General features: G+C 45.0%; 2 protein-coding genes across 5 annotated transcripts in view; both read right to left on the reverse strand.

Moving 5' to 3' along the window:
• Positions 1-1,296: 1,296 nt before the first annotated feature.
• LOC139604578 (M-phase inducer phosphatase 2-like) lies at positions 1,297-7,329 on the reverse strand. Its single transcript, XM_071455707.1, has 14 exons — positions 6,126-7,329; positions 5,838-5,950; positions 5,492-5,537; positions 5,239-5,280; positions 4,772-4,808; positions 4,568-4,657; positions 4,370-4,489; positions 4,019-4,108; positions 3,487-3,861; positions 3,085-3,147; positions 2,891-2,989; positions 2,327-2,460; positions 2,120-2,231; positions 1,297-1,963 (listed from the first exon to the last, which is right to left on the reverse strand). The coding sequence occupies exons 1-14, from the start codon at positions 6,227-6,229 to the stop codon at positions 1,850-1,852; spliced, it is 1,539 nt and encodes a 512-aa protein (XP_071311808.1). The 5' UTR covers positions 6,230-7,329; the 3' UTR covers positions 1,297-1,849.
• A 1,032-nt stretch (positions 7,330-8,361) lies between these two features.
• Positions 8,362-27,825, reverse strand: part of CAST (calpastatin) — a 52,376-nt gene continuing 32,912 nt past the window's right edge. For all 4 annotated transcript variants that reach the window (XM_071455702.1, XM_071455703.1, XM_071455704.1 and 1 more), the window contains 26 exons: positions 27,722-27,772; positions 27,391-27,447; positions 27,044-27,160; positions 25,908-26,000; positions 25,269-25,370; positions 24,636-24,716; positions 24,492-24,545; positions 23,773-23,868; positions 23,532-23,627; positions 22,732-22,830; positions 21,499-21,582; positions 20,757-20,804; positions 18,599-18,703; positions 18,207-18,302; positions 17,670-17,771; positions 16,584-16,667; positions 16,049-16,096; positions 15,795-15,890; positions 15,169-15,267; positions 14,330-14,431; positions 13,197-13,289; positions 12,708-12,761; positions 12,189-12,278; positions 11,253-11,332; positions 10,061-10,127; positions 8,362-9,562 (listed from right to left, as the gene is read on the reverse strand). In XM_071455702.1, the coding sequence (XP_071311803.1) occupies positions 10,070-10,127; positions 11,253-11,332; positions 12,189-12,278; positions 12,708-12,761; positions 13,197-13,289; positions 14,330-14,431; positions 15,169-15,267; positions 15,795-15,890; positions 16,049-16,096; positions 16,584-16,667; positions 17,670-17,771; positions 18,207-18,302; positions 18,599-18,703; positions 20,757-20,804; positions 21,499-21,582; positions 22,732-22,830; positions 23,532-23,627; positions 23,773-23,868; positions 24,492-24,545; positions 24,636-24,716; positions 25,269-25,370; positions 25,908-26,000; positions 27,044-27,160; positions 27,391-27,447; positions 27,722-27,772 (2,085 nt within the window). In that variant the 3' untranslated portion in view covers positions 8,362-9,562; positions 10,061-10,069. The remainder of the gene's footprint in view (positions 9,563-10,060; positions 10,128-11,252; positions 11,333-12,188; positions 12,279-12,707; positions 12,762-13,196; positions 13,290-14,329; positions 14,432-15,168; positions 15,268-15,794; positions 15,891-16,048; positions 16,097-16,583; positions 16,668-17,669; positions 17,772-18,206; positions 18,303-18,598; positions 18,704-20,756; positions 20,805-21,498; positions 21,583-22,731; positions 22,831-23,531; positions 23,628-23,772; positions 23,869-24,491; positions 24,546-24,635; positions 24,717-25,268; positions 25,371-25,907; positions 26,001-27,043; positions 27,161-27,390; positions 27,448-27,721; positions 27,773-27,825) is intronic.

Below are 27,825 nucleotides of genomic sequence, written 5' to 3' on the forward strand. Positions count from 1 at the left end.
CAGATGTAAGAAAGAGCGGTGTGCTCTGGCAGGGGGAACCAGAGGAGGGAAAAAATGCCACCATTTCCTTTCAGAGAGTTGTACTCAGCCTACAGTTAGAATAGTGGGAGCAGCTGTGGGGCTTCCAAATCCAGGGACTGCTGTGTGTCCATGCATGCTGTGGGAAGCAGTTGTACACTGCCAGGAGGTTAAATTAGATTCACTAATGAGCTCTGAGCTGCTAGCAAGATCCAGCAGTCCCAGAAAACTCAATTTGCAAGGATCTACAGCAAAATGAGCAGGTCTGGTTTGGTTTCCTGATCATGCATAGGGTAAAGAGCAGGCCAGGAGTGTCCCAGAATAATAAGCATGGGTCAAAGGCAATTATTTATGGAGGATTTTACAGAGCTGAGCCTAACACTGGGTGGCTGCAGGTCCATGAGGGGAGCTGTGGGCAGCCTAAAACCTCTGCAGGTGGCTTTTATAGCCGTGCCATCCTGGCTGTGCAGGGACAAGGGTACCACACAGAAAGTTTACTCTTCATCACTGGTCTGAGCACAGCACCCTGCAGGGAAATCCCTCTTGCTGGCAGCCCACGATGAAAATTCCTTCCTGGCTTCTTTGTGACGCTGCTCAGATAAACACTCAGTGAGTTTCAGGGAATATGCATTTGCTGTCATGCTGTTTCCATGTCAAAGTTACTCAGCAGCCTGTTTAAAACGGGGTTATGATGAAGCATTATCATACTCATTGGTTTTACTTGCTATTCAGCCGTTGTTTCACAGCCACGTCACAACGAGTGGCAGTGTAGATTATATTTCCCATTTCGTGTGGTGTTAAATTCCTCTCTGTAATGAAAAATTACTTAGTGATATAATATTATGATCATTATTTTATGGTAGCTGGGGAGCACCAAAGCCCACTGAAGCTTTAGCTTCCTGGAGAACGAATCAGGCTTGGTGTTTTGTTACTATGACACAGATCCATAGCAAAGCAGGTACCATGGATACCAGCGGGCCTATGAGACTGTAAAGAGAAGAAGGCCAGCCTTTTAGCATTTCAAGGGAAATATAAAAGATATCAGCAATTAAATAAATAGTCCTTCATATTTACAAGTGAGGAAATGCATTGTGTGACAGGCAAACTGTTGCGGCAACCCTTTATATAAAGTTAATTTGCTTTGATATTATCTTTCCCCTCCCTCCCCCCAGCATATTTTAACAGGTCATTGGGAATTGTTTCTCTGAATTTGAGGGGTTGATGCTCCCGAGTGCCCCAATGAGCCCTGACCCCAAACTGGAGAGCTCAGGAGCCGCGTTTGTTCTCCTGCAAGAGGAGTTTATTAACAGAGACTGGAACAAACGGCCCCAACAACAGACAAACACAAAAATATTCATAACAGTCAACACAAAAGTGTTTATAATGAACAAACAAACAAATAAGCAAATATACCAATAACCAAAAATCAATATATCAATATACCAAATATATGAATATGCCAATAACCAAAATTTCATAGCAATAAACACAAAAATATTTATAACAAGTAACACAAAAATATTTATAACAACAAACAAACAATTATACCAACAACCAAAAAAAAGCGTAACAACAAACACAAAAATATTTATAACAATAGACAAAAATATTTATAACAATAAACAATTATACTAACAACCAAAAAATCATAACAACAAACACAAAAATATTTATAGCAATAAACAAACGCAAACCCAATCCTAACACTATATACCCAAACCTAACACTAAGTAACACCCCAAACTCATTGATAAGCCGGCCCAAGCTGAGGTGCATCCCCATCCAAGGGAGCCCTTCCCACAATCCCAGCTCCGGCGTTCTCCCGGGGCGCTCAGAGGATGGAGAGCGCCCGCCGCCCGCGCCGGCTCTGCCCGCGGAACTTGCGCAGCTCCTCCTTGAACGCCGGGTGCTCCATGGGCCGATAGTCCCGGGGCTCGCAGTGGCCCTGCAACCCACGGCTCCATCAGCGCCAAGATCCCCTCCCATGGCAGGGAAGATGCTCAGGGCCAGAGCCGCCCCTCCCCGCTGCCCTGCTGCCCCCCATCCATCCCCTCCCAATTCCTGCCCTCCTGGCACCGCGGGGGCACCGGCAGGAACTCACCGGGAACTGGGAGAAGAACTCGCGGTACCCCCCCTTCAAGACGTAGAGCTCGGGGTAGTGCAGCCGCGGGTACTCGTGGCAGGAGCGATCTCTCTCCCGCAGGAATTTGCACCTGTGGCCCGGCAAAGCCCACGGCATCAGCCCCGGCCGGGGCTCCGGGGGGCTGGCAGGCACACCCCTGTGCGCCCCCCGTGAGCCCTCACTCACATTTTGGGCCCCCGCTCAACAGAGAACTCGCAGTGGAAGATGAGGATCACCCTCTTGCCGCCCTCCTGGGGCACGATGGGGCGCTCCAGCAGGAATTCCTCCACGTCCCGCTGCAGCGGCAGGTTGACAGCGCCCTGGGGAGGGACACCAGGCGCCTTTTTCCCCTCTGCCTCCAACATCATTTTCTCCAGGGACCCAAGAACAACATTGCCCCCAGCCTCCCCCACCGTCATGCTCCTCTTTCCACTTGGGAATCAACCCTTTCTAGAGCGGCTTGGCGCTTTTCAGGGGCTGTTCCACCCCTCTGGGTGGCTCAGGACCCTTCACAGGGGGCTGCTCAACCCCTCCAGGGGCTCTGGAGAGGCTGCTTCACTCCCCTCTGAGAGCTCAGCATCTTTGGAGGGGCTGCTTAATCTCTCAGAGGTTACTCAACAGATCCCGGGGCATCCTGAATCCCTGTTTTCTCCACACTTCCCAGGGTGGGCTCAGCACCTCTGGGGCTGGTTGGGGCTCGGACACCCCCCTTTCCTCCCAGCCCCGGGGCCACGGTGAGGGCGTTCTGACCTTGACGTGGCCTCCCTCGTACTCGTAGGGGTACCGGCAATCCACAACGACGCTGCTCCCGATGAAGCTGCTGTAGCTCCCCGACAGCACCGCCACCAGCTGCAGGGGGAGCGGGTCACCAAGAGGGGACACACGGGGCCGGGAACAGGCAGGCAGCCCCTCGGGGGGCTGCGGAAGGGCCGCTGTCCTCTTACCGTCTCCGGGGAGATGTACTTCAGGCCCGGGTCCTTGCCCTCCACCGTGGGCAGCAGGTGAGGCTGGAGGAGACAAACCCTGGGCTCAGCTCTGTCCCGGGGGCACCTCCCGGGGCTGGTGGCACTGTCCCCCCAGCCCAGGAGCCCCCCGTGGCCAGTTCTGCTGCCCCGGGCAGGGAAGGGACAGACAAACGTGCCTGAGGCACGGGCACGGAGCAGAGGAGCAGTGATGGGGGCTCTTCACCCCCTGCAAGGTCACAGCCCCAAGGCCCCATGTGCCCAAGCAAGGGCCACCAGCTCGCTTTGGGCTCTCTTTGGTGGCACTGCGGGGCTCTGATGATGGTCCCTGCTCAGAACAACGGGGGCAGCGCCCTCAGAGCTGCCCCATCCTGGTGGCCCTACCTTGGAGAAGTCCCCAATGAGCTCCTGGTCATCGTTGGCCAGCAGGTTCTCGATCTCCTGGAGCTGGGCAGACCTGCAGGGCTCCAGCCACGCTCCCTGCGGAGGCACCGACCAGAAAGACCCCCAGATGTCAGCAGGGGCTCTGGCACAGTCCCGCCAGGGACAGGCTGGCTCTGCCCCCACACCTTCCCCATCACCCACCGGCTCCAGCGCCGCCTCCTGCTCAGGGCTACCGGCCATCCTGCTCTGCCGCTGGGCATTGGCAGGGCTGTCCCCGTCCGAGCGGAGCCCTCGCTTCGGGAGGCGCTCGGCGACACTGCCGGGCACCGAGGGCGAGCGGAAGAGCTGCCGGCCCTGGCCGCGCTTGCCTGGACGCTGTGGGGAGAGCCCGCGCTGCTGCCTGGGGGTTTGGCAAGCCTCCAGCTCCAGGGCTGGGGCTGCTCACCAAGCTGTCCCCAGCCCAGGGACCCCCCTTCGGAGCCCCCAGGAGAGGACTTTGGAGCTCCATCCACTGCCAAAGGTGGCCACGTACCAGCTTTGCCTCCTCCTTCTTTATCACTGGCGTGGTCACCGGCTTCTCCATGCCCTGGGGCACGGTGGCATCGCTCTGCCACAGCGGCAGCTGGGGGAACCGGGGAGAGGCAGAGGAGATCGTGAAGGGGATTCCAGCTGCTTCCCACCCTTCAGGCAGGGTCGGGTCCGGTACCTAAAGGTCCATCCACCTCCCAGTGCCTCGCAGCTTTGGAATCAGGGTGTCCCCAGGACTCCCCAGCCCGCCCATCTCCCACAGGCACACGCCTCCAGGGCAGGCTGGAGTGGCGGATGCCACTTTGCCCATGATCACCCATCCGTGGCTTCTCCTGATCGCTCCAGCCTCTCTCACCAGCAGCTCTGGGGCGCCGCTGGGGCTCTTGGCAAGGAGGTCCCTCCTGGCAGCCCCGTGGCCGGCGGGCAGGCGGCTCCGCTGGCCCAGCCTCTGCAGCTTCTTGGGGACAAAACCCTCCTGCAGCGGGGGGGACACGGCGTCAGCACCCCTGTGTCCCCTCCCTGACCCCCCCCCAGGTGTCACCGCGCCCCTCACCTCATCCTCGGGCTCGCTCTGCCGCACTCTGTCCCTGCGCACCTGGAGCTGGGAGATGTCCTTCAGCACCGGGCTGGCTTCCAGCTGGCCCTGCTGCGGGACAGCCAGGGGGTGAGCGGTGCTGCACAGCCCTGCCCTCTCTCCCGGCTCCATCCTCCTCGTCCCGGCTCGGCCGGACACCCGGCAGGATCCTGGAGCACTCACCGGCAAGGAGCTGATCCTCTGGCGAAGGAGCTTCCTGCTGCAAGAGCCGGGAAAGGAAAGCATCGAATGACTGCAGGTGTCCCCGACCGCTGTGTCCCACCCCTCTGCCATTGTCACCTCCGTCCCCCATGTCCTGAGGGTGGGGTAAGACCCCCCCAGGGCTGTCACAGCTTCCCAAAGGGACCTGGGGCAACAGCACTTCCAGGCAATGAGCGAACACCAATGGCCTGAGTGGGACCCCAGGAGGGACACGGGGACAGCCTGACTTTTAGGACAGGGACAGCCTGGACACGGGGACAGACTGGCTTTTGGGACAGGGACAGCCCAGACACGGGGACAGCCGGGCTTTTGGGACAGGGACAGGGACAGGGACAGCCCGAGTTCGAGGACAGCCTGGTTTTTGGGACAACGTGGGCACGGGGACAGCTGGCATTCATGTCCTGCAGGGACAGAGCCCCCTGACGTACTCTTTGAGAGCTCTCCCAAACTCCGCGATGGTTTTCTGGAAGCTGTGGGGAGAGCAGAGATGGGATTTAGGGGGCGTCCACCCGCGTCCCCCCCAAGCAGCCCAGGTTGTCACCCCCAGACACAGACTGGGGGTCACAGCCGGATGCGCAGCCCCCAGCCAGGCTGAGACCGGGCCCTGCTGCTCCGGAGAGGCGAGGCAGGGACAGCGGCTGTCTGTCTGTCCCCGGGGGACACAGGGATGGGGCCACTCACTCTTCCTGCGCGGGGCTCTGCTGCGTGTGGGAGTCCGGCCCCGATCCTGCGGGGGAACAAGGGACAGGGTGTGGGGATGGGGTCGCGGGCAGGATGAGGCCGGGCCGGGAGCCGCGGGTGGCAGCGCCGTTGGGAGCAGCGGTGCCGCACGGAATGTCGCGCGTCACCCTGCGCGGTGTCCCCGGCCGAGCGGCTCCCGCCTGAGCCCCAGGCACGGGCTCCTTGCCCAACGCTCCCCAGAAGCTGCCCCGCCACCACCCCCTCGGCCAAGCCCTGCCGAGACACCCCCGACACCCTCGGTGGGACTTTGGGGACGGCTGTGGGGCGGAGCGGCCGCATCCCTCACCTGCATCTCTGGGCTGCCAGGACACCGAGTGCCGGGGACGGTCCGAGGCCAGCGGCTCCGGGGCCAGGGGGTGCCACAGCCGCCCGCGTCCCCTCCTCGGGGTGTCCCGGTACCTGCGGGCGGTCGGGACGGGGAAGGGTCAGTGCCCCGCGTGCCCCGAGCCCCCTCCCCGGGGGCAGGAGGTGAACGGGAGCATCCCAAAAGCGCCCTCGGGCACTCTTGTGTCCCTTGTCCCATCCGGGGTGTCCCTGGACAAAGCCAGCCCAGTCCCCCCGGCCACCCCCTCACCTGTCCGGGCTCTCAGCGCCGTCCGGCGGCAGCGGCGTGAGCGGGGCCGTGCCCGGGGAGGGCAGCGGGGACACGGGCAGCCCGCGGCCGCCGCGCAGGGACATGGCCCGGACGAGCGAGGGTCGAGCTCCGGCAAGCGAGCGGCGACAAGGGACAAGGAGGTGACGAGGAGTGAGAGGTGAAAAGAGGTGACGGGCGAGAGGTGGGGGGGTGGTGAGAGGCGATAAGAGGCGATAAAAGGTGACCAGCGGTGACCAAAGATGGCCAGAGGTGACCAGCGGTGATCAGAAGTGACCAGAGGCGACCAAAGGTGCCCACACCTGACCAAAGGTGACCAAAGGTGACCAAAGGTGGCCAGAGGTGGCCAGAGCTGACCAGCGGTGACCAGAGCTGACCAGCGGTGACCAGAGGTGGCCAGAGGTGACCAAAGGTGACCAGAGGTGACCAAAGGTGACAGGTGACACCGCTCCGCTCCTGTTTACAGCAGTAACAGCAATAACAACAACAGCGGCACCCGCAGCCAATGGGAGGCCGCGGCGGGCACGAGGCGGTACCGCCGGCCAATGGGAGGTGCGCGGAGCGCTTGGGGGCGGAGCCGCAGCCGAGGGGGGCGGTTTCGGAGCGGAAAGGGGGCGTGGTCACGCGAGGGAGGCGGGGCCAGCGGGGAAAGGGGCGTGGCCAGGGCGTGCCACTGCAGGGGTCGCTCGGCCAATCCTGGTGGCTCTCGTGTGTCACCTGCAGGGCCATGGAATGCTGCCCATCCCTGACAGCCAGTGCCATATCCAGTCCCAAGAAAGCAAGGTTGAAACCCTGGAGGTTGAGTTTTTATTGGTGGAGTTTCTGTTTTTCAAGGCACCAGTGAGTGGCCTGCTCCGTTTTCCTGCTGAAAACTCTTATTTTTCTATTAAACTTAACCCAAATCTGTTAATTGGCACTTGCGCTTGAGGGCACTTGATTTCCTTGCTCTTGCAAATGCGCCCTTGAGATTGAGTCCCTGGTGTTTATTTCCTGTGTGGTTCCAGCCTGTCTCAGTTTCCTCATGGATGTGCCCAAACAGCTGGAATTTTAACAGAGGTAGAGACCGAAGAGGGAAAAAAAATATCATAATCTAGAAATAGTCCCAAGCATTTGACTTGACCATGCCTCCCTTTTCCCCCACCTGGAGATCAAGCCTGCCCAAGGAGTCCAAACCCTCTCCATGGGACTTTGGAAGGCACCCGGCTGCTCTGCTGAGAGCCAGCAGCTCTGACAAAACCCTGCAGAAAGCAACACTTCCTCCTGCTCACGTCAAATTCCATGTATTTTTAAATAGATACAGATATTTATATGTAAATCAGGAATTCTGAGAAAGCTCTGCGTCATGCCAGTGACATTTTGTGCTATTCAAGTATTGTCAACTGCTGCTTTTAAAACATCTTAAGAGCCTAATGGTGAATTTCACAGAAACTCAAATTGCAGGTGATTTTTCTGCAAGGTATTTTTTTGGTCCCCTTTTGTGCAGTCATTTCTTTTGTGAGCAGTAAATGGCATTTCTGCTTTCTGCTTTTAAATTCTCAGTTCTGAGGGCAAAATTAGGTGGCCTTCCTGGAACTCCAGTAACTCCCTCCCCACCCTTTAATTTTGGATGTGCCTGTTCTCCCAGGTGCACTGCAGCCCTCCTGCAGAAGAGATGGGACCTCACACACAGGTATTTCAGGACCTGTCAATTTACCGGGGCACAAACAACTTCAGTGAATTGCATCTTGCTCTTCCAGCTGCCTCCCAGCACAGCAGCAGCCAAAAAGTTAGATTTGCTCTCGGTCAGCTACGATGCAGCTTTGAAATACAAAGGGGCAAAAAAAAAAAATGTAGCAGGGTCACACTGAGCTTGTGAAGGCTTTCCTGGAGTCACCAACATGGGAAGTGTCACCAACATGTAAAGAAAGATGGATTGGGCAGTGGAAGGGGCTGTCCAGGGAGGTGGTGGAGTTGCAGGAGGTGATTAGGAAAAGGCTGGATGTGGCACCAAGTGCCATGGTGTGGTTGACAAGCTGGTGTTCAGTCATAGCTTGGACCCCATGATCTCAAAGGTCTTTCCCAACCTAGCTGATTCTGCAATTCTGTATTTTGCGGGGTTTTTTGAAACATTAGATTCAATTTTAATATGCCAATGTTTGTGTGGTTTTTAAAAAATTATTTCTAGGCTTTCTCCTGCCTGAGAGCAGCGGTGATAAATGAAAAGCCAGGAAGGGCACAGTGCATCCTTAAAAACTTTATTGGAGTGGCACGGTGCAGACTGCGAGTACAGTCACGAGTCTAAATATCCCCAACTTCAGTCCCTGCGCTGTCCCTGCCCGCAGAGCCCGGGCTCTGCTGCCAGTGGCCTCCCTTTGCCAGCCCAGGGCAGAGCCGTGCACGTGTCAGGATGAGCAGAAGGACATTCTGCAGGGCAGGGAGGCGGAGGAGAGCCCACGGAGGCCCGAGAGAGGTGCCTGGCCGTGCCTGTCCTCGCAGGGAACAGCAGGAATGGGGCTTTGCTCCCTGCAGCAACACCTTCAGCCCCTTCCCTGCGTTCCCTGCTGGAGTGCCAGGAACAGGAGGACTGGAAACAGTGCAAAATAAGATAAAAAGGAGCCTGACCCTGGACCTGAGCTTTGATCGCTGCTGGGGCTCACGTCCCTCCTTTCATTCCCCACCCTCTGTGTTACATTTGTGATTTGTCCAGTCCAGGAGACTCCTGAAATTATGAGATAACAGTACAGATACAATTGGAAATAATGGTAATAATAATAATTAAAAAAAAAAAAAAAGAAGTCCTGCCCTAGTGTGTTTTAACTACTGCTAAAGGCAGCATCCCAAATACCTGCTTGATGTCCAGACGTGCTGGAAGAAGCGGCTAATCCCCAATTTTCTCACTCTTTAGCCACCCCACAGCTGGCCTGCAGGTTCCCACCAGGAACTGGCCTGAGCAGATGGCTGCACAGCCCAGCTGAGGGTAACTAAAGCTTGCTATGTTCCAGAATACTTAATGCATCCACTGCAACATTAAAAAATGCTAGCACATATGAACTCTTCAGAGATTTACAGGCACTATGTGAAGATTATGTGCAAAAGTTTGCAGATATTTTTTCTCCTCTTTTTTTTTTTTTTTTTTTTTTGGCATAGCTCTTCATTGATGCAATATATTTCCTGCAAATAGAAAGCATTCTTTCCCCCTGAATGCTGAAGGAAATGACAAAAAAGTCAGACTATGTGAGTCCTAATAAACTGAATTGCTGGGGGAAAGAAACAAACCTGAGTCTACTACTGGGAAAAAAGAAAAGATGAGGAAAAGTCCAGCAAGTATCGCTGTACAAAAACCACCCAGAATAACTATGTGCTTTTGCCATCAGCTTTTGTTCTTCAGGAATAATCATCCACCCACAGAAAGGAGACATTTTACACAATGCAGCAGGATCCTGGTGCGGGGAGAAAACAAAACAAAAAAAATAAAGTCAGAGTGCTCATCTTCTGTTAATTGGAAATAAAACTCACAACATAAATCTGGGAAGAATTATGGGAACCAAGCCTCCAGATGGGTCCAGAGTAGAGGTAATGACACAAGGCCAAAATCCTAAAGATCAAAACCCCCAGCTGAGATGTGCTTGATCCTCATTACTCTGTGAAAATGTCTTAGGGAAGCAGCATGTTACACCTTGGAATGCTTGGAATTCCACCAGCCTAAAGGAGTTTAGCTACATGAAGTAGTTCTGTACATACTGAATGGATAAAGGGTGTGAAAAAACTTTCCTGCCTGGGAATCCTGAAGTGCAAAGTCATCCCAAGCATTTTGATTTAGCAGCAGTTTTAACCAAGTCTTGGTTTTGTTCAAGGACTGCCAGCAAAACTCAGCTTTAATTCACGAGCATGAAATTGTCTTTGTGGTAGCCGAGGGAGCAGGGAAGAAGAAATCTCACCTGGTAAGGCTAACGTTTAGCTTGTTTTCTGCTTCTCAGATTTGCTGCTGGAGGACTGTCCCTTTGCCTAAAGAGAGGATGAGACAATGAGAAACTGAACCAAACTAATACTCGAAATCAGGCTTTAGCAGACTCCTCAGAGTCACAGTTCAGACATAAATACAAACTGCACCTGAAATAGTTTAGCAAGAGTATTGGTGACTCCTGCTGTGTACAGATATTTTCACCTTTTCACCATCAATTGCTTTCTTTCAGACAGAGTGGGTTGTGCCTGACCTCATCATTCCCTGTTCCTAAACACCCTTTTACCCACACCAGTGATCAGGCCCAGCTCAGAACATCCTCCTGAAGAGGAGATAAAGACACCCCTCAGTTTTACACTGAGAGCTGCAAGTCAGTTCTGGGGTCTCAAAAAAGGCACCTGTGGTGATTTAATAATAACAACAACAACCAGAAATCCCATCACTGACATGTGAAATGTAAAACTCCCAGAGCAGATGCAATCGCCTGATTCAGGCATCTACTGCATATACCCTCTGTGAGAACAACATGATGGAACGAGCTTCCCCCTGACCTGAATCAATTTTCTCTCCTTCTGGATAAAAAAAGCCAAACAAGCCTTTTTACCTTCCCCTTCTCCCTCCCTGCCCCCTTTTTTTTCCCTTTTTCTTGAATATAGAAACAGCTGCTTGCCTTTCCCCACCCTGTTCATTCATACTCTTTTTATGAAAGTATGTAGGCCTTCATTAATTTAAAAAAATAATTTATGATTATGACTTGGAACCTGGCTGTGGTTGTTGGAGTACTTTTTTAATCATTTTTGAGATGCTGTTACTCAAAACTGTCAAGAAATGAGAGAAGTGGTGGGGATTCTGCCTGAGGCAGCTACAGGAATGCAAAGTGGGACTATTAGATCTACAAATCTGGGAAGGAGAAGCCTGTGGAGCACTGAACAGCCCCCTCTGAGGACAATACTCTGTCTGAAATATACATATACTTTTGCCCCTGTTTATTTCCCTTGAAATAGAAAGGGGCCTTTCTCCTATGTGCATGTTTACAAAAATGGATCAAATTCAACATATTGATGTAAAACTCCCCCCAAAATAACAACCCTGTAACATTAAGTCCAAAATCCAGCTGCCCCCCTGCCCCTCTTGTATGCCTGTCCATACTTCAATAAATGTGTTTGTACCGTTTTAGGGTCTCTGGGCTTTCCTTTATCCTTTGAGCTTGGTTTAGTGGTCGTAGATTCCTTCCCACTTTTGTCCTACACTCCAAATAAAAAAAAATAAATTACAGTTACAAGGAGAATAGAGCACTGGCGGCTCCTGCTTTGACATCTGCCAAAACACAATCTTTTGAGTGGGTCTGGCAGCAGCACAGGCCGTGCTGACAGGAGGCTGCATCAGAAAAACCTGGTAGAGACAGGGAGATTTTGTATTTACCACCGAGCAATAATGCTGCAGCAGCAGATTTAGCCCTGGATTTCACAAGCAGATGAAGCAGGACTTGAAACACCAGTGGTCCTGCCTTCAGCTGCCTGAGGGAAGCACTGCAGTGGCCAGCAAAGCTCTTTGGAAACAGCTCTTTCCTCCCAGGAATTCAGCTGGTTTGAACCTCAGTTTCAAAGCTGCTGCTCCTTTTCTCATTTGCAGGGCCTCTCCAGTCCATTCCTTCTCCTTTCTTCTTGTCAACTCTACTGTTTTCCCTAACACATCTGAAAGTCTTTGCTGCTCCCTGCTTTTCTCCCTACAAAACCCTCTGGGGCTGTGTCTCAGCTCCAGCCAACAACCATTGTTACACAGTGCCTGCTATCATTGAGCAAAGCTTTCTCTGCCTCTCTGCAGTTTATGAACACTCTTAAAAACTGTTACCACATTTCTCTGCTCAGCTTGCTTCTCCAAGCCTGTCTGAAAGGCTCTAATTGCCACAAACATTCCTTCTTCCAAATATTTAGTACACAAAAATACATTCAACAATATTTAGTACACAGCAAAGTACATCCAACTTCCACTGCAGAAGTGAGACAATCCCTGCATCTGGACAGGCTTCCTGTAAACCTAAAATGAGCTACTGCAAGGAGTGAAAACCTGTTTATTTTGCAAGTTATTAGCAGAAAATGTCCTACCTTTGAGTGCTGGGGTGTAGCAGGAGCCTTTGCACAAGTATCAAAGTCACCTGATAAGGCATCAATGGCTGCACTGTCATCCGTAGGTTTCTGCAATAATTTTAATTTTGAAGTCACAAAATGTGCAACCCAGCTTCCCACAGTCAAAATAGTGGTTCAGGAATGTATGTCTGCTTTAATTAATTATCCCTTTTCTTAAAGAAAAGCACAACTGAACTCCACACATATGTTAGAGACATCTATTTGAGGTTCCCAAGAGGCATGATTTCCTGACCATTCATAATGCAGTTGTACATAAAAACTGCATTTATTGCGAAGAGTTACTCCTCAAAAAAGTTTTACTGTCCACTACTGTTCCTGTTACTGGCTTCATTTATGAGTATTTGCAATTAATCACCCCTTAACCCTACAGTGAGGCAACTTTGAAACAAAATTAGAGCTCACAGCATGAAAAAACCCCACAGAATAAATACCATAAATATAAAAAAAGCACTCAATAAACCCCATCATAAATGTTACCTTCTTTCCTTTGTGTTTCACATCATCCTTTGCTGTTGGTTTTGCTGGTTTACTCTTGGGAAGAAAAAAAAGCAGATCCTCACTCGTTTTGAACCAGACAGATTAGTTTTAAAATACAAGTATTTACATATGGCACTACTGGGTGTTCAGAGATTGCCAATAAACCTGCACCATTCTGAATGGATTTCTTCAGTAGTTTAAAGTGATTTATTAGTTCAGACTGCCCAGGTGAAAAAGAAAAAAAAAAACCAACAAAACAAGATCAAAGATCAAAACTTCTTTTTTTTTTTTTTGTTTGTTTTGTTTTGTTTTTTTACTTATAAGCATGTGAGGATAGAGCTACTCTCACTGAAGGATATTTACATGTTTTTTACCATAATTCAGTACAGACACTCACTTATTCCACTTGTAATCCCAAAGAGGACAGACTGGCTCAAATAGACTCAATTTCCACTGTTGCAAATAAAAACCAGGAAAGTTTTTCCTTACCTGCTCACCTGACTCCAGAAGTTTCCGATAGTCAGGTGGGATTGTTTCATCCCTCTCTCCAAGCTTGTCTCTGTGTTCAGATTTAGCCTTTTCCTGAAAGTATTTAATTTAAAAAAAACTTTATTACCCATGTTAGAAATATTAGCAATCAACAAGGCAGAGGGCATATCAGACTCAGGACAGATATCCTTTTTCACTTTAAAATTTTAAAACTACTGAGAAAACCCCCATGTATTCATTTTACTATGAAACATGTTTCATACCTGAAAGTTTTTAAAATTACATTTATTTTTCAAGTTATGCTGCTCTGATTTTTGGCAGCATACCAGGAAGATGCCACACAGAACACCACAAGGAGGTTTTTAAGCAGACTGCTGAAGAGCATTTTTGTCATTCTTAATGCAGACATTTTAGTATGTCTTTTTTCTTTTTTCTCCAACTAAGATTCCAACCTAAACTTATTGATAGGCAGCATATGGTCATTTTGATTTTTCCCAGTAATGTACTTTACCTTAGCTATTTCAAATTACAATTTATTACTACTATTACTACTATAATGCAGAATTTTATTTTCTTGTTAGCAGAAGGGCCTTTATGGGATTTTATGAAAGACTAAATGAAGACAAAACCAGCAGAAACAAGGAAGTTTAAAAAGGTGCCCGATTAAGTGAACTTGTGGTTATAAAAGTCAAAGCTTGACAAAAAGAGGGCCAGAAAATCAATTTTAGAAACTGAGGCCCAAGAAGACACCTGAAAGATGATAAGAATAATGGCAATGAAAGGCAGTGAACTAAAATTATTTCAAATCTCCCATAACATTTCAACGCTTGCCCTCAAGTGGCTGAAGTATATTAACTAAATTATAATTTATATATATATAATATACAGAACACACAGGTAATCCAGATGACTGAAAAGTGCTTGATATACCTATATGTAAGAGCATGGATTTTTTTCTCCAGTGACCTTACTCTTACAACATCTAAAATCCCAATGCCATATACTCCTGTGAGCATATGGGAACCATTGCAGATTCTGGTTTTTGTTTTTTGTTGTTGTTGTTGGTTTGGTTTATTCCCTCCCACCCCTTCCTTCTTCCCAAACTGCTTAAGTTTCATAACGCCTTTTGTTACCTTCACTTTATCCACAACTGGTTTGTTCTCATCAGGGTCAGGTTCCCTCTGTCCCAGGGAATCAGACAGGAGATCCAAGGCTTCATCCATCTCTTTTCCTCCCTAACAAAGCAGAAACGCGTTTGTGAAAGCACATCTGCTGCAAAAATTATGTAATTCATCAATCTGCTGTAAGTACTGGCTAATGAGCTGTAGAACTTGAGTGAACAAAGAGCACTCCTGTTGTACTTGCAGTGTAGCACAATAGCTGGGGAAAAATACAGAATATTTCTGACCTGCAGAAAACATAATTTCAAGAAGGGCTTCTGGAATTATCTCGAATGGTTTTCTTTTTTTTATATAATAAGCCTAGCTGCTGTAATGAGAACAGATCTCTGAAATAACAGGCAATTGTGTGGCAATTATTGTTTGGCAGTTACCATGGATTTTGCAATTATATACAGAAGCTGGATAGAAAAAAAAAGCCCTTAAAGCCAACACAGGCAAGAGGAGCTTTATATTCCCCTCCCAAGCCAGCCTGGGAGCACTAGGGGAAGATCCCTCAGCATGGATCTACATTAAAATAAAAACCAGGATGGAAAGTTCCCCTGATATTCAAAGGGGCTCATGGTACTGCCTGTGGAACTCTGTTGAAAATGGAGTGTCCACTCATTCTTTTTTTCTCCATTTTTTTTTTCCCCAGGGGAACATTTTCCTTCTCTGCAGTAGCCATTTTTAGCAATTAATTATTAAATTCTGCAACAGTCCACACTGGTCACACTGTCCAGATCACGATGCTGCCTCTCCTCACTACTCAGCCCCTTGTTTTGGGGTAAGAACCTACAGGAGAGGTTTCTTACAGTGGCAGAAGGTGCAGGGGCTGCTGAGTGCACTGAGGAAACCGTAGCAGCAGAGATCACATCCGAGGAACTCGCGGGCTTGGCACCACCCTTGGATTTCTGGAAGAACAAGGCACACACGGGAACCAGAGAAAAACACTCATTAGACCCAAAACCACATCCAAAACACAGCACCCACACAGCTGATTTCTAGGATTTAATTTTCTCGAGGAGCTTTGCTTATTTCAGATTGAAACACACCCCCCCACACATTGCAACTGTTCCTCATCTCAGTTTGTTCTTCCATCTCAACCACTGGGTTAAACCTCACCACAGCTGAAGTTTAAACAGGTTTAACATGACTCCAAAAGAACTAAGATTTCACCAAGCCATCTAATATTCCCAAAGTACACTCAGCTGGAAAGCAGTACTCATGCAAGCAATTGGTAAAAAGGTCACATAACTAGTTTTTTGTTTGTTTGTTTGTTTTTTAAAGTCCTGCTCTTTTATTAACTTACTACAAGAAGGACTTTAAATTTTTAGTTATTGGGTTTCATTTAAGGAACTTTATATAAAAAAAACATAGATAATGTCATGATTATTCAAACAATTTGAAAATAAAACCAGATTTCAGAAATCTAACATACCTTTACTACAGTTGATGTAGGTAATGGTGCAGGTGGTGATGGAGAACAGGAGAATCCTTCTGTCAAACCCTCTAAAAGATCATTTTCACTCATAGGCTGTCATTGGAAAGAAAAAGAAGATTATAAGTCTCTTTATCTCTTAAAAAGTAAGCAGGTAACATAGCCCATTTTTCAACTGAACACTGGTAGCCCTGCTGACATTTGGTAAGTAAGTCATGAATGAAACAGTTATTTGAAGCAATCACTTTTTTTACCTGTGACTTCTCTTCTGGTTTTGGTAGGAGTGGTTTTCCATCTTTATCCTATAAAGAAAAAAATTCCCTTGTGTTAACCCTTAAACAGCCATGCAATTCAAGCATCCTGGGAGCATTCTCTGAGCAACAGAAAGTGTTACAGGGGACAGGGACATAACCAACAGCCTCTAGAGCATCTACTGCTGCTACTCAGAAATGCCACTTAAGACATCCAGGTCCTTAGGGTTTTCTTAACAGCTTTAACCAATCACAATGTATTTATTTCTAAAGTACCAGAAGCTACAGAAAGACTCCAGTGGACTAATCTCAGAATTATTAATCTGCAGGTACCTGCATCTAAACCACTTCCATGCCCATGCAGGCGTCCAATGATAGATGACAGATATTTGTGGGAACTACAAACCAGAATTTCTAGATATTATAAAAATGGCTGAACCAAAACATCAGCATTTCAAAATGAAATGGGAGTCTCAGTTTCACCCACAAATTCTGAGGAATGAAAGGGAAGTAAGACCAAGCACATTAAATAAATTACTTTGGTTTCTGTTAATCTGTACTCTGGAGGAATTGTTTCTTCTTCTTCACCCAGTTTTTTGTGTTGTTTCTTTTTGCTTTTCTCCTGTGAAGGAAAAGTAGGAATCACAGTAAGAAAAACAACTACCCATAGAAATTCACATGAGCAAGCTTCCAGCCTTCAGTCCTCTGATTCTAATTAGTCTTTCTCATTCAATCCAACCACCAGATACAACTCTCACAAAAGTTAAAAAAAAGCATTTTCTCATTCCCCTGCCTGTTTCTTCCTCTGTGTATTAAAAGTAGCTCTACCTATTTCAGTGAAGCTAGCGGAGGTAAGTGAATAGGCAAGGGTCAACCAAAATCAAAAGTACCTCTGAGTCTTAATTCTTGACACTTTTGCAAATTCACTCAACAGCTGTCTGGGCTGCATGCAAAGGAAGGCTGAAGAGAGAAATCAGTGGCCCACTTAAAAAATTATTATCCCCATTACAAGTTATGCTGGGAAAATGCCAACTAAGAGAAAGGACTAAAACCTACTTTGGGAACTTCTGCTAGACAGAATTCCAGCCTCTAGAGGGGCTGTTTCTGACTCCAGCCAATTCCATCTGGTTTAGGGCGGAACATGGGGGCATTCAGTCTGTGCCTATGAACAGCATTCCCTTGGACAGGATTTCAGTGACTTATTTATGGCTCCCTATTTAAATATATAAACCCTAAAATTTTTATGCATAATTCCTAATTTAAACCCCTCATCATGAAGTTGGTTCCTTCAGAAAAAGGACCATACTGTGTGCTACCCCTGATGTGCATCTTAATTCTGCTTCAGTTCAGCAGGACACAACAAACACAGTGTTCAGAAACTGAGGGAACTACTGCACTGCAATAGTCAGAATTATTAGGAAAGTGTACTCATTGTGCTGAAATCCTTCTAGTACTTCCTAAGCAGAACAGAACCACTTTCTGTTGTACTTTACAACAGTACATTTTGTTTGTAAAAAAAGTGAAAATGTAACATCTACTGTGTTTGTGACCTGAGGAAATGCAGTAGTGCTGAAGGTAATTACATTAACAGTCTATTTTTGGAGGTCTGTTTTTTTTTCTCTACCTTAACTTTGTCCACAGCAGGTTTTTTCTCATCTGGATCAGGCTCTCTCTTTCCTAGGCTACTGGACAAGGCTTCCAGTGCTTCATCTGACACAGGACCAACCTGCATAGGTGTTGATATAGGAAAAAACAATTTTTAGTTTGAAGAAACCTGGTTTTGTCTTCTCCTGCAGTCCCTATTAGGTTCACAAACAGCATCCCCTTTAGGGCAGTAAGAGCACAGGGCACCACAGAACTATCAGTTTGGCTTCCTCTCTGGGGAAGACCACTGACCATTCAGTTTGTGCTTGACTTTTTTTTTTTTTTTTTTGAGGTTTTGGTTTTTTGTTTGTTTGTTTGTTTTGGATTTTTTTGGTGAATTTTTTTGTTTTGTTTTGGTTTTGGTTTTATTTTGTGAACCACTCAGCCTTTGTGGCATACCACGATGGAGGAAGAACATGCAATACTGAAATGAGGATCCTGACAACATGCTCTACCATTTCATAAATAAAACACTGAATTTTGCTTCAGCTCCAGCTGAAGGGGCTCCACTACTTACTGAAGGCACAGGAGCTGCAGACTGCACAGTGCAAGCTGTGGCACGGGGTACCACCTTATCCTCAGTGGCTTTTGCAGAAACAGAACCTGATTGCTTCTGAAACAGAACAATTTAGACTGTATTTTAGTGAATATGCTTAGAAAACATAAATGTGCCCATTAAACGGTTAATTTTTTTCTAAATACAGTACTATATGAGAAAGAAAAGTCTAAATTTAAAGGCTGAAGATGCTCAATGAAGAGCTTAGTGCCAATACTCCTGTTCCACTAAAGGCAATGGGAAGGGTAAAGCAGGAAGAGAAGAAAATTGGTTTTTTTTGAAAGAACACAACCAATACCCAATCTTAGCAAAACTGCCAGTGTCAGCTTCTCCAGTGAACCAGAAAGACTTACTTTGGATATGTTGCTGGGCTTTGGTGCTTTGGGTTGTACTGCAGGCTGTGCAGGGCAGGCAAAGTCCTTTGAAAATTCATCAACAAGATCAGATTCACTCATAGGCTGCAGAAAAAAAAACCAACCAAAAAAAAAAAAAAACCAAACAAAAAACATGAGAGGCAGGTGACTCACTGCCTCTTTTTAATTTACTTTTTCAAGAACTCTATTACAGCTACTCATAAAGCAGGAAAACATCTGTAGTTTACTCTGAAATAACCTTTCACAATTATGTGCAACAAAACAGAATTAATTTTGCAGGGCATAAAATTAAGAAAAACACACTTCAGAATAAGTTTCTTTGTTATCATAAGTCAATATAATGTAGAGAATTGTACTTATAATATAAGACATAATATAGAGAACCAGATATATAATGTTCAAGACAGGGCTTGAACAGGAAAATGCAACCCCTTAATTAGGAAGAAAGTGCTAATATTTACTAGCAGAATTAGAGCTCCATGAAGGTTCCCTTAGCCGGTCCACTGACTGCTGAAACTCAGTTCTTTTCACTATGTGTGTTTTGGTGAATTAAAATTCAGTTTTAGTTTCCTGCTGTTTGTGATATATTACAATCTACTGATGCTATGTGAACTAGGCCTCTGCAATCCATGTATCTCTACATCCATACACCTGAAGTTCCTGGGATCCTCCAAATTGCTGTTCAAACCTAAATGTTTAAACCTTTGCTAGCAGTGATGGCCTGATTCACTTGCTACATGGAACTTAACAGCTTAAGGACAGACTCATAATGCATAAAAAGACATTTCTGAGAGAGAAATCCCTCCCTCATTCCCTTTCCCTAATTCTTTATCAAGTGTCTCAGACTTGATAAAGTCTGAGACACTTGATAAAGACATAAGGCCCTACTTGATAAAGACATAAGGCCCCACTTTTCATATTGCCTGAAATCCTCCTTCAGATACTGAATAAGAAAAGGCATTTAGGCAGTAAATTTTATTCACTAAGAGCAATGTCACTGCTTAAGGCTACACAGAGTGGAGGCCCAAAAAAAGAAAGACCAGCTGAACTCCTGAAGGAAGGAATTTGCCTTCACCAGAAATCATGGAAAAACAGCAAGTGGCTGGTGGTTCCCAGCTATTAGCACAGCTTTTAACACTGCTATTAACACAGCTTTTGGAATTTTGCTGACTTTGATTCACTGATCTCAGTATTAGTGGTGATCCCCTGGCAGCAGGGCCTAGTTCCCCCCACAGCACAGCTGCTCCCTTTTCCTCCTCATGACAGGCCCAACAGGAGTTCCCTTCTGTCCAGCTCTCAAACATCCACCACTCATGACAATCACATGTCTGAGACCTGAAATAACAATTTTTAGAGACCAGAAGTCTTTTTTTTCCAGCACTTTGCCCACACTTTAACTCCGAACTTCAGATTTCTGCCCAGAAGGGACTTGAACTGGTCCTGACCTTCACCCTCATTTCAGGGGAGCAGAGATTTCCTTTGCTTTTCCAAATTTTGGCAGGACTCCTCAGCTCTCAAAGTGAAGCCCTCAGTTTCTTCAGTGCACAGTTCCTTTGCTTTCTTCCTGTGCCTTTAAAACTAGTCTCTTTCAGTATTTTAATCCTCTCTTGCACTTTCTAGCCACGATGGATACTCTTTGCAAAGTCCAGGTTGTTCGTGATTAGGAAAATGTCCACAGCAGCTTTTTTTCCTTCTTTCCAGGAGGAAATATTCCTTTATATAAAGGAATATTCCTTTATTCCCTTATATTTGATCACTAGCAAGAGGAAACTGCCAGGAAAACAAAAGATTTTCCTGCTTCACCTCTCTCTATCCTTAACAGCTCCAACAGACCTCTAAAGAAGACTTTATACTAACTCCCCACACAGCCTTTTTTTGAGTCAGCAATAATTTTTGTAAATCTCTCCTGTCTTGAACTCTCTAAACCTTTTCCTTATATGAGCTCTTCAATCACAGGCAAGTGAATTTCAATAAAACCAACTTCCACCTGATGCTTCTCACCAGCAGGTTTTGTGCAAGGAAGTAAAACACACAAGCAGACCAAGAGACTTACATCATGGTACAGAGAGAAGTGATGACAGAGAGGGAGAAAACAGGATATCTAGCCACACTCCTACAATATTGTCAGTTTTCTAACCTTTGGTTTTTCTTCAGGCTTCGGCAATATTGGTTTTCCATCTTTATCCTAGAAGGAAATTAAGTATTATTTACATTTTTCTCTTGTTACAAGAAGCGCCATACTCTGTAATCACCAGCAAAATAAAGTAAAGTAAATTACATATTCAAGAATTAATCAGTGACAGGAATTCCCCTAACTGGGGAATTTTTACATGGCCAGATATGTAGATCAAAAAAAGCAAATGGGATGTCAGCACATTAAAAAGAGACCAAAAAGTGTTCTGCTGTTGTTTTGGTTAACTTTGAATCAATCTCCATCACTTTGGGTGACAATCCAAAAAACAAAACAAAAGAAAACAAAAAAAGTGCAAATTTCCCACCATTTTACATCAGTGTTTCAAGGTTACATTGCAAAGTGATACCAAAGAGCACTCCTGCAAAAGGATGGATTTTACAAGGCTGAGATTTAATGTCAGAAACACAAAATGTCACTCTTGGAGAAGGAATGGGTGGTTTTGCCATTTGACATTACTCACTCATCTCATGGATAAAATGAGATCTTTGCCCAGAGTGCCTGGAAAACACAGTGATACCCACAAAGGGAGACGAGAAAATAAGAAGTACAGGAATCACCAAGGAGAAAGCCATTGATTAAATACTAGTTTAATTTGTTTTCCCCATGTTCTTTCCCTCTCTGTAATGAAAGAAAGTGTCAGGCAGAGTGCCCTGCCTGCAAAGCAATGGAGATATGAAAAACTTACCAACTCTGGTGTTAACCTGTACTCTGGAGGTATTGTATCATCACGTTCTCCAGCCTTTTGTTCCTTTTTCTCTTTGGCTTTTGCCTTGAAAAGAAACAACATTAAAAAACTAAAACCACTGAAAGAAATTAAAATAAAAGCTCCCTTTACACAACTCCACTATCAGGATTCTCCTGCCTACTGTGTACAAAAGGACTGGCATCAGATGAAATTATTCTGTGTAGTAAGATACTAAAATCCCTCAATTTATTCCAATCAAATGTCTGTAGCAATATCATAATGGTTTAAGATTCAATGCCATATGTGAAAACAACTAAATTATTTTAAATCCTAAAAAACTCTGGACAGTATTCAGAGCTCTTTGTGGCAGGCACTTTTAGAATTTTTTTGTGTACAAAATTGTCAGGTTTTCTTGCACTTCAGCACTCTGATTACAGAACCCATAATTCTGTGTCTTTTTCCATCACTGCCACCAAAACAGTTTTTAATTCTCTGGGCCTCATTAATGAAGAAATGCATCTGCTAAGTTATCTGAAGGCCCAGAGTGACTAAATCTGCAACACAAGAAGCTCTTTTTTAGTCAAAATTTGGCTCAGCAACAGAAGATTTTTTTACTATTTCCCCATTGCTTGCTTGGTCTGAGCTATAAGTGAAGACAGGAAAAAACCTTCTCTAACTATTGTTATAGACAGAGTTTGCAAAATTAAACCAAAAAGTTAAAGCTTAACATGCAAACACAGGGCAACTGTTTAAATTCTATCTGTTGTGGAAAAACAAAACTCCCAAAAGATAGTGAAGGCAAGACTCAAATTAGAAAGATAATGGAGTTGAAGGAAAAAGGAGCACACACACTGGAAGTCAAAAATCAAACAGCAAATATGTGCAAAATGAAAGCTTGCTATAAATTGTACAGAGTGCAGGGAAAAAAAAAACCTAAAACAGAGCTGTATCTACCCATGAATGTATGTATGTATATATGTATGTTTGCTTGTTTAAGCAAACAAATTACATGATCATAATTTTCCAGACCACCTTACTATGTTCAACTCCACCTGTATCCACTTGGCATTCTGAATGTCTTAGATTTTCTTAATCACTGAAGGCTCACACATTCCTTAGGCCTTTGACATCAAAGTCCCTTTCTTGTTATTTTGCATATTTGTCCAGTCTAAGAAACTCAGGATTCCACAGCCAGAGCCTGGAAGCCAGGGTAAAAAAGGAGTGAGGTGTTACCTCTGACACCTCTACAATAGGGGTAGGATCTTCTTCAGGTTCAGGTTCAGGGCCTCCAAGAGTATCAAGAAGAGCATCCATTGCATCATTGTTCATTTCCTGTATTTTGAGAAAATGTTTAAACTACTTTGTAATTTCTTTAAACTGGCACGGGTTTTTACCTCAAGTATTTTTATGTTGTATATGAAGAAAACAGGCAGCACTAGATTGGTCATTTTAGTTTGGCTTTACCCAATTCACTTAACACCAAATTACGTGACAGAATTAGCACAACTTTAGTCAGACACAAGGCTTTTCTTAAGGAAAGAATGAAAAAGAAAAAGGAAATAAAAACCCCCCCCAAAAACCACAGTGTCACATGTTATCTAACACAATTCTCATATGCTTTGACTTGGCAAACTGAAAAAGTGCAAGGTCACACTTGCTCTGTTCAGAGGGAAAAAACAGAAGGTTCATAAACCATGAGAAAGTTACATCATATCCAAGTTTTAAACACAGATCACAGAGCTAAGAAAATTTTCCTACAAATATTTCTACTCTACTTCTTCTAGTGAGAAGAACCAAAGTTATTCCTCAGAATCCAGAAGGAAAATCATCTGATACACTAAAGTAAGATCTTTAAGGCACAATGGAATCTGGGCAATGGCTTTTCTTGTTATTCCTATATTTTCTATAACAAAGAGGATTTACAATTGCAAATGGGAATCTTCAAGATTTTACAAGAACAAAAACACATAAGAGCAGCATATGCCTGTAAATTTTAATTATAAGGTAACCAGTGAAAGAAGGATTATGCATACCTCTTTTGATTTTGTTTTCTTCTCCTTAGGAGGAACTGAAGTCTTAACTGAACTTGCTGCTTGTGCTTCCACAATTTCTTCTTCTTTATTTGGTTTCTGCAAGTGAGATGAAATTATAGGCAAATTTGCAAATATAGAAAAGAAGCAGGAAATTTTACCTACTTTAATATGAAATATTATGATGGCAGTGTCAATTTTTCCACACAATAAATGCATGCAGTGGCAAGGAAAGTGTCAGTACCTCTGTCAGATTTGTCTTCTTCTCCTGAGCAGAATCAGCACTGCAGGTGAAGTCAGATGACAGGGCCTCTGCAAGCTCATCATCCGTCATTGGCTTCTGAGCAAGGAATTGCAAACCAAGTTATGACCACAAGAAACTTCAAATATCATCATGGGCCAAGCTCAGTTTACAGCCTGAGTGTGTCCCACAATTACTCACACAGTGACCTCACTGGCACAAGTTCCTGACACAACAGAAAATAAAGGTGCTCGCCTCCACTGGTTGATTCATTCTCAGATAAGCTTTTATTTTTAGTATGTCAGACTTCCCAACCAGCAAAATTATGCTGGCTGACAGAAATCTCTGGCCAAGTGTAGAAATACAAGTAGTCTTTGCTGAAGTCATTAAGAGAGACTCCTCTTGCAGGAGTATCTCCCCTTTGTTATTTTAGGCCCAATATTTCTTTGTTATTTTATGCCCAATATTTCTGTAAACATTTATTTGACTCATTTCAGCTTCAGCATTGTGAAAATTCCTACAGCTTTATTAAAAACATCTGTGCCAAGCTCTATTTATTTTTATCAGTAGCTAGGTTATTTGGCATCCCACATCCCCCTGTCATTGCCTGAGACCTTTGGAGAACAGGCAACGTTTATATTTTCCTAGGAATTCAGTGATAACTGGGTTATTTTCACCTGGATTACTTTCACCTTCCAGTATATTAAAAAAAAAAGTCTTACTTCATCTTGCTCATTCGGTTTCGGTGGGACCACGTCTTTGCCATATCCTTTGCTCTAAAGTGAGAATTAATTTTGTAGTAAGTGGGAAGCAGAAATATCCAATATTACAGAAACACGTGAAGAATGTATTACTATTTAACTCACCTTCAACAGTTTAACATACTCTGGAGGGAGACTACCTTCCCGTTTGCCCAATTCTTCCAAGTATCTTGAATATATATCTTCCTGTGAAAATAATTCCCACATTAACGTTTGTGTACTGCTCTTTATCAGATATAAATTTTCTGATAGAGCCACCTACAGCGATACCACCAAAAAGAAAATGCAAACATTGACTGGGACACTATAGTGTCTTTCAGTACCTACTGTCATGCACATGCCTCCTCACCTGCTTCAACAGAGCTCATCATCCAGCAGAACATTCCCAGATTCCTAATTTAAGCTATTTCAGTGTCTCAGACCATAGGATGTATTGCTGAACCTAGACTGCTTTTTAAATATTTATGTATTCCAACATTTTTGCCATGTTTTACTGAGCCACTAAGCTTGTAATCTAATCCTTTTTATATGATTGTCCCATTCAGACTCAGAAAGTTATGCATTCTTCGACAAATTCCCTAAACTGTGTCATTTCTATATTTACAAAACCAACATTAATACGTAACTGTGCACACTCAGTTTTAACCCTTCACAGATCCTGGATCAACACAGTAAAGAGCAACTACAGATGTAATTTAGGGATGAATCTTCTAAGAAATAAGAAGAAGTGTAAAATACCGTAATTTCTGGGCCAGTGTAAACAGGAGTAGTAGGCACATCTTCCTCAGGTCCACCAAGGGTATCTATTAGGCTATCAAGTGCTGACTCATCCATACCAGGCTAAAAAAATAAGCAAACCATTACAGAGGTTACAAAGGTACACAGGGGAAAAAAAAAAAAACTGAAGCATTTGGTGAATCTGTAGAATACTCCTAGAAACAAACCTAAAAGCTTTCTTTCAGCAGGATGTGTACTTGCCAAATTTTTCAGTGAGAATGGTTCTAAACTCAGTTCTCCAGTGTCATTAACAAGGTGTTTTATTTATTTATTTTATTTATATTTTTATTTGTGTATCAGTGGATACACATATATATTCAAATATAACTGAAATAGGTAGTAACTGATTTTAAGCTTGTATAATTTTAAGGTAGCTTTTAAAGAAGTCCTATTTAACAAAACACAAATAACATACCAGTTGTTTTTCACTTCTTCCTGCAGATGGCTCTCCACCATCACACATAAACTGAGGATGTATCAGTACTTCAGCAGTTACCCACTCTTTTTATTTTTTCCCAAAATTGAAGTATTTCAGAGAGAAAAGCACCCTCTGAGACATTATTACAGGGGAACCCTTTGTCTGGGGCTATGTGTACTAACCTCAGTACTTGATTTGTCAGCAGCAGCAACCACACTTGCACCAGCTGTGCCTGTCCCAGCAGCTGCACCGGCCACCGTGGACATCTCCTTGGACTTTTGCCGGAGAAGAAAAAGAGAAAAATTAAGAGAATAGCTTATAACAGTGTTAAAAGAGAGACAAAACAGAATAAAACATCCAATGCTGAGGCTGTGCACAGTCAGTGTTTCTGACTCAGGAACTGGCTGGTTCTAATGCACAGCACCCAGATGTTTGGGTAGAGTGAGCTACCACCATAAAACCTCTGTTTCCAATGAGATTCTGCTATGGGAAAGAAAGCTTCCTATTTTAAGCACTCTACCTCCTTCTTTTATTCTGCCAGTGAAAGAAATCTGCAGGGCAGGAAAGACTTTGAGGCCCCTTCCAAGTCTCTTTGGAAAGCTGTCATTTACTTCTGGTAGCTCTCAGTGCACCATTAAACCCCAGCAGCCAAAGGTGCTCAAGCAAGTGGGGTGAAAACTGCTGCAGGCAGGGAGGTGGAGGGGCAACACCAGCACACAAAATGCAGACTTCTGCATTATGGACACTGCCATTTACTGCTAAAAATATGGGTGTTTTAGCAGAGCTGCAGGAGCCCTTGTGTTACCCCAGCCTTGACACGGGAAGTGTGCACACTAGAAGACCAAAACATCCACATCCTGATGCCACCACATGCTTTTCCTTCACATTTTCTCTTCATTTACCCTGTGGAAATGACCCCTCCTCAGCTTTTTCCCCCAGCCTTCCTCACTTTAATTTTTTCCAGAGTCTTGCATTCAGGGCTGACCTGCTAAATTTGGAGCCAACATTGCAGTGAGGGGGCAAGGGAAGAGCCTGACAAAGAACCAGTGACAGCTGTGAAGCTACAAGGAGCTTAAAAAAAAAGCTGAGAGAAAAACAGAAGAGCCCCAAACACGCAGAAACAGGCCTAAAACTGTGATGTTCTTACTGTTATTTCCTTGGCCAAAAGCTTAAGCTCACTGTGATTTTTGGGGGCCCAAAAGTCTCACTTGACAATACTCAGCTAAACAATCCATAGTGATGTGGATTCCTAACACTCCCTCAATAAAATATTAAAAATTAACTTAAATAATAAAAACTGGTTGTGTTTCTACAATACCTTTGCTGTTTCTGTGGAGGTTGCTGCTGGAGGCTGGCCAGCCTGAGTTGTAATTACTTTTCCTGTGTTATTTGGTTTAGAAGCTGTTGACACAGTAGGTGTGGTTTGGTTTTTTCCCTGTGTAAGAGATAAACTATTATCACTGGATACGGAGGACTAGCTTTTTGTTTTTTCAAACTTTTTTTTTTTTTTAATGAAAGACAGAAGTAAAGTACCAGAAGAAACCCTTATTAAAAGTAAGATTAAAATGCCAGAAGAAATGCTCATTAAAAAATTCAAAGAGAGATAGAAATACAGAGATACAGACAGAGAGAGACAGAGAGGAAGGTCGAAATTATACCACTTACATCACTGGGTTCCTTTTGCTTCTCTTCAGACAGCTGTTTATTTTGAGAGTCTGCTGGCTGTCATAAAATAAAGTATTGAGATAATTTACCATTTCCACCACTCAGTGCTAAAGAACATGACCCATGCTAGTCCAAACAAGCACAAGACAGATCTAACAAGATGGTTAAGAGGACACTTCTTGGGCTGTTCTGAAGTTTATGCACAGATATGTCACTGGTCATACACCAGTTTCATGTGACACAGAAATAGCCAAGAGTTAGGCCTCTTTTTTCAAAGTCAGTAAAAGACCAAAGTGCAGCAGTTCTGCAAAGGTGAAAGGTAGGTATTTACCTTGTCTGACTGGGTGTTTTTTTCAGTTCCCGCTTGGGTTGTCGGTGCAGACTGAAACATAAACATCATTTATGCAGAGATTAATATGCATGGTTATTTGCAGA

This window comes from Agelaius tricolor, unplaced genomic scaffold, assembly GCF_023055355.1.
Source record: "Agelaius tricolor isolate 1412-34295 unplaced genomic scaffold, bAgeTri1.0.p SCAF_53, whole genome shotgun sequence".
Classification (NCBI taxonomy): Eukaryota; Metazoa; Chordata; class Aves; order Passeriformes; family Icteridae; genus Agelaius; species Agelaius tricolor.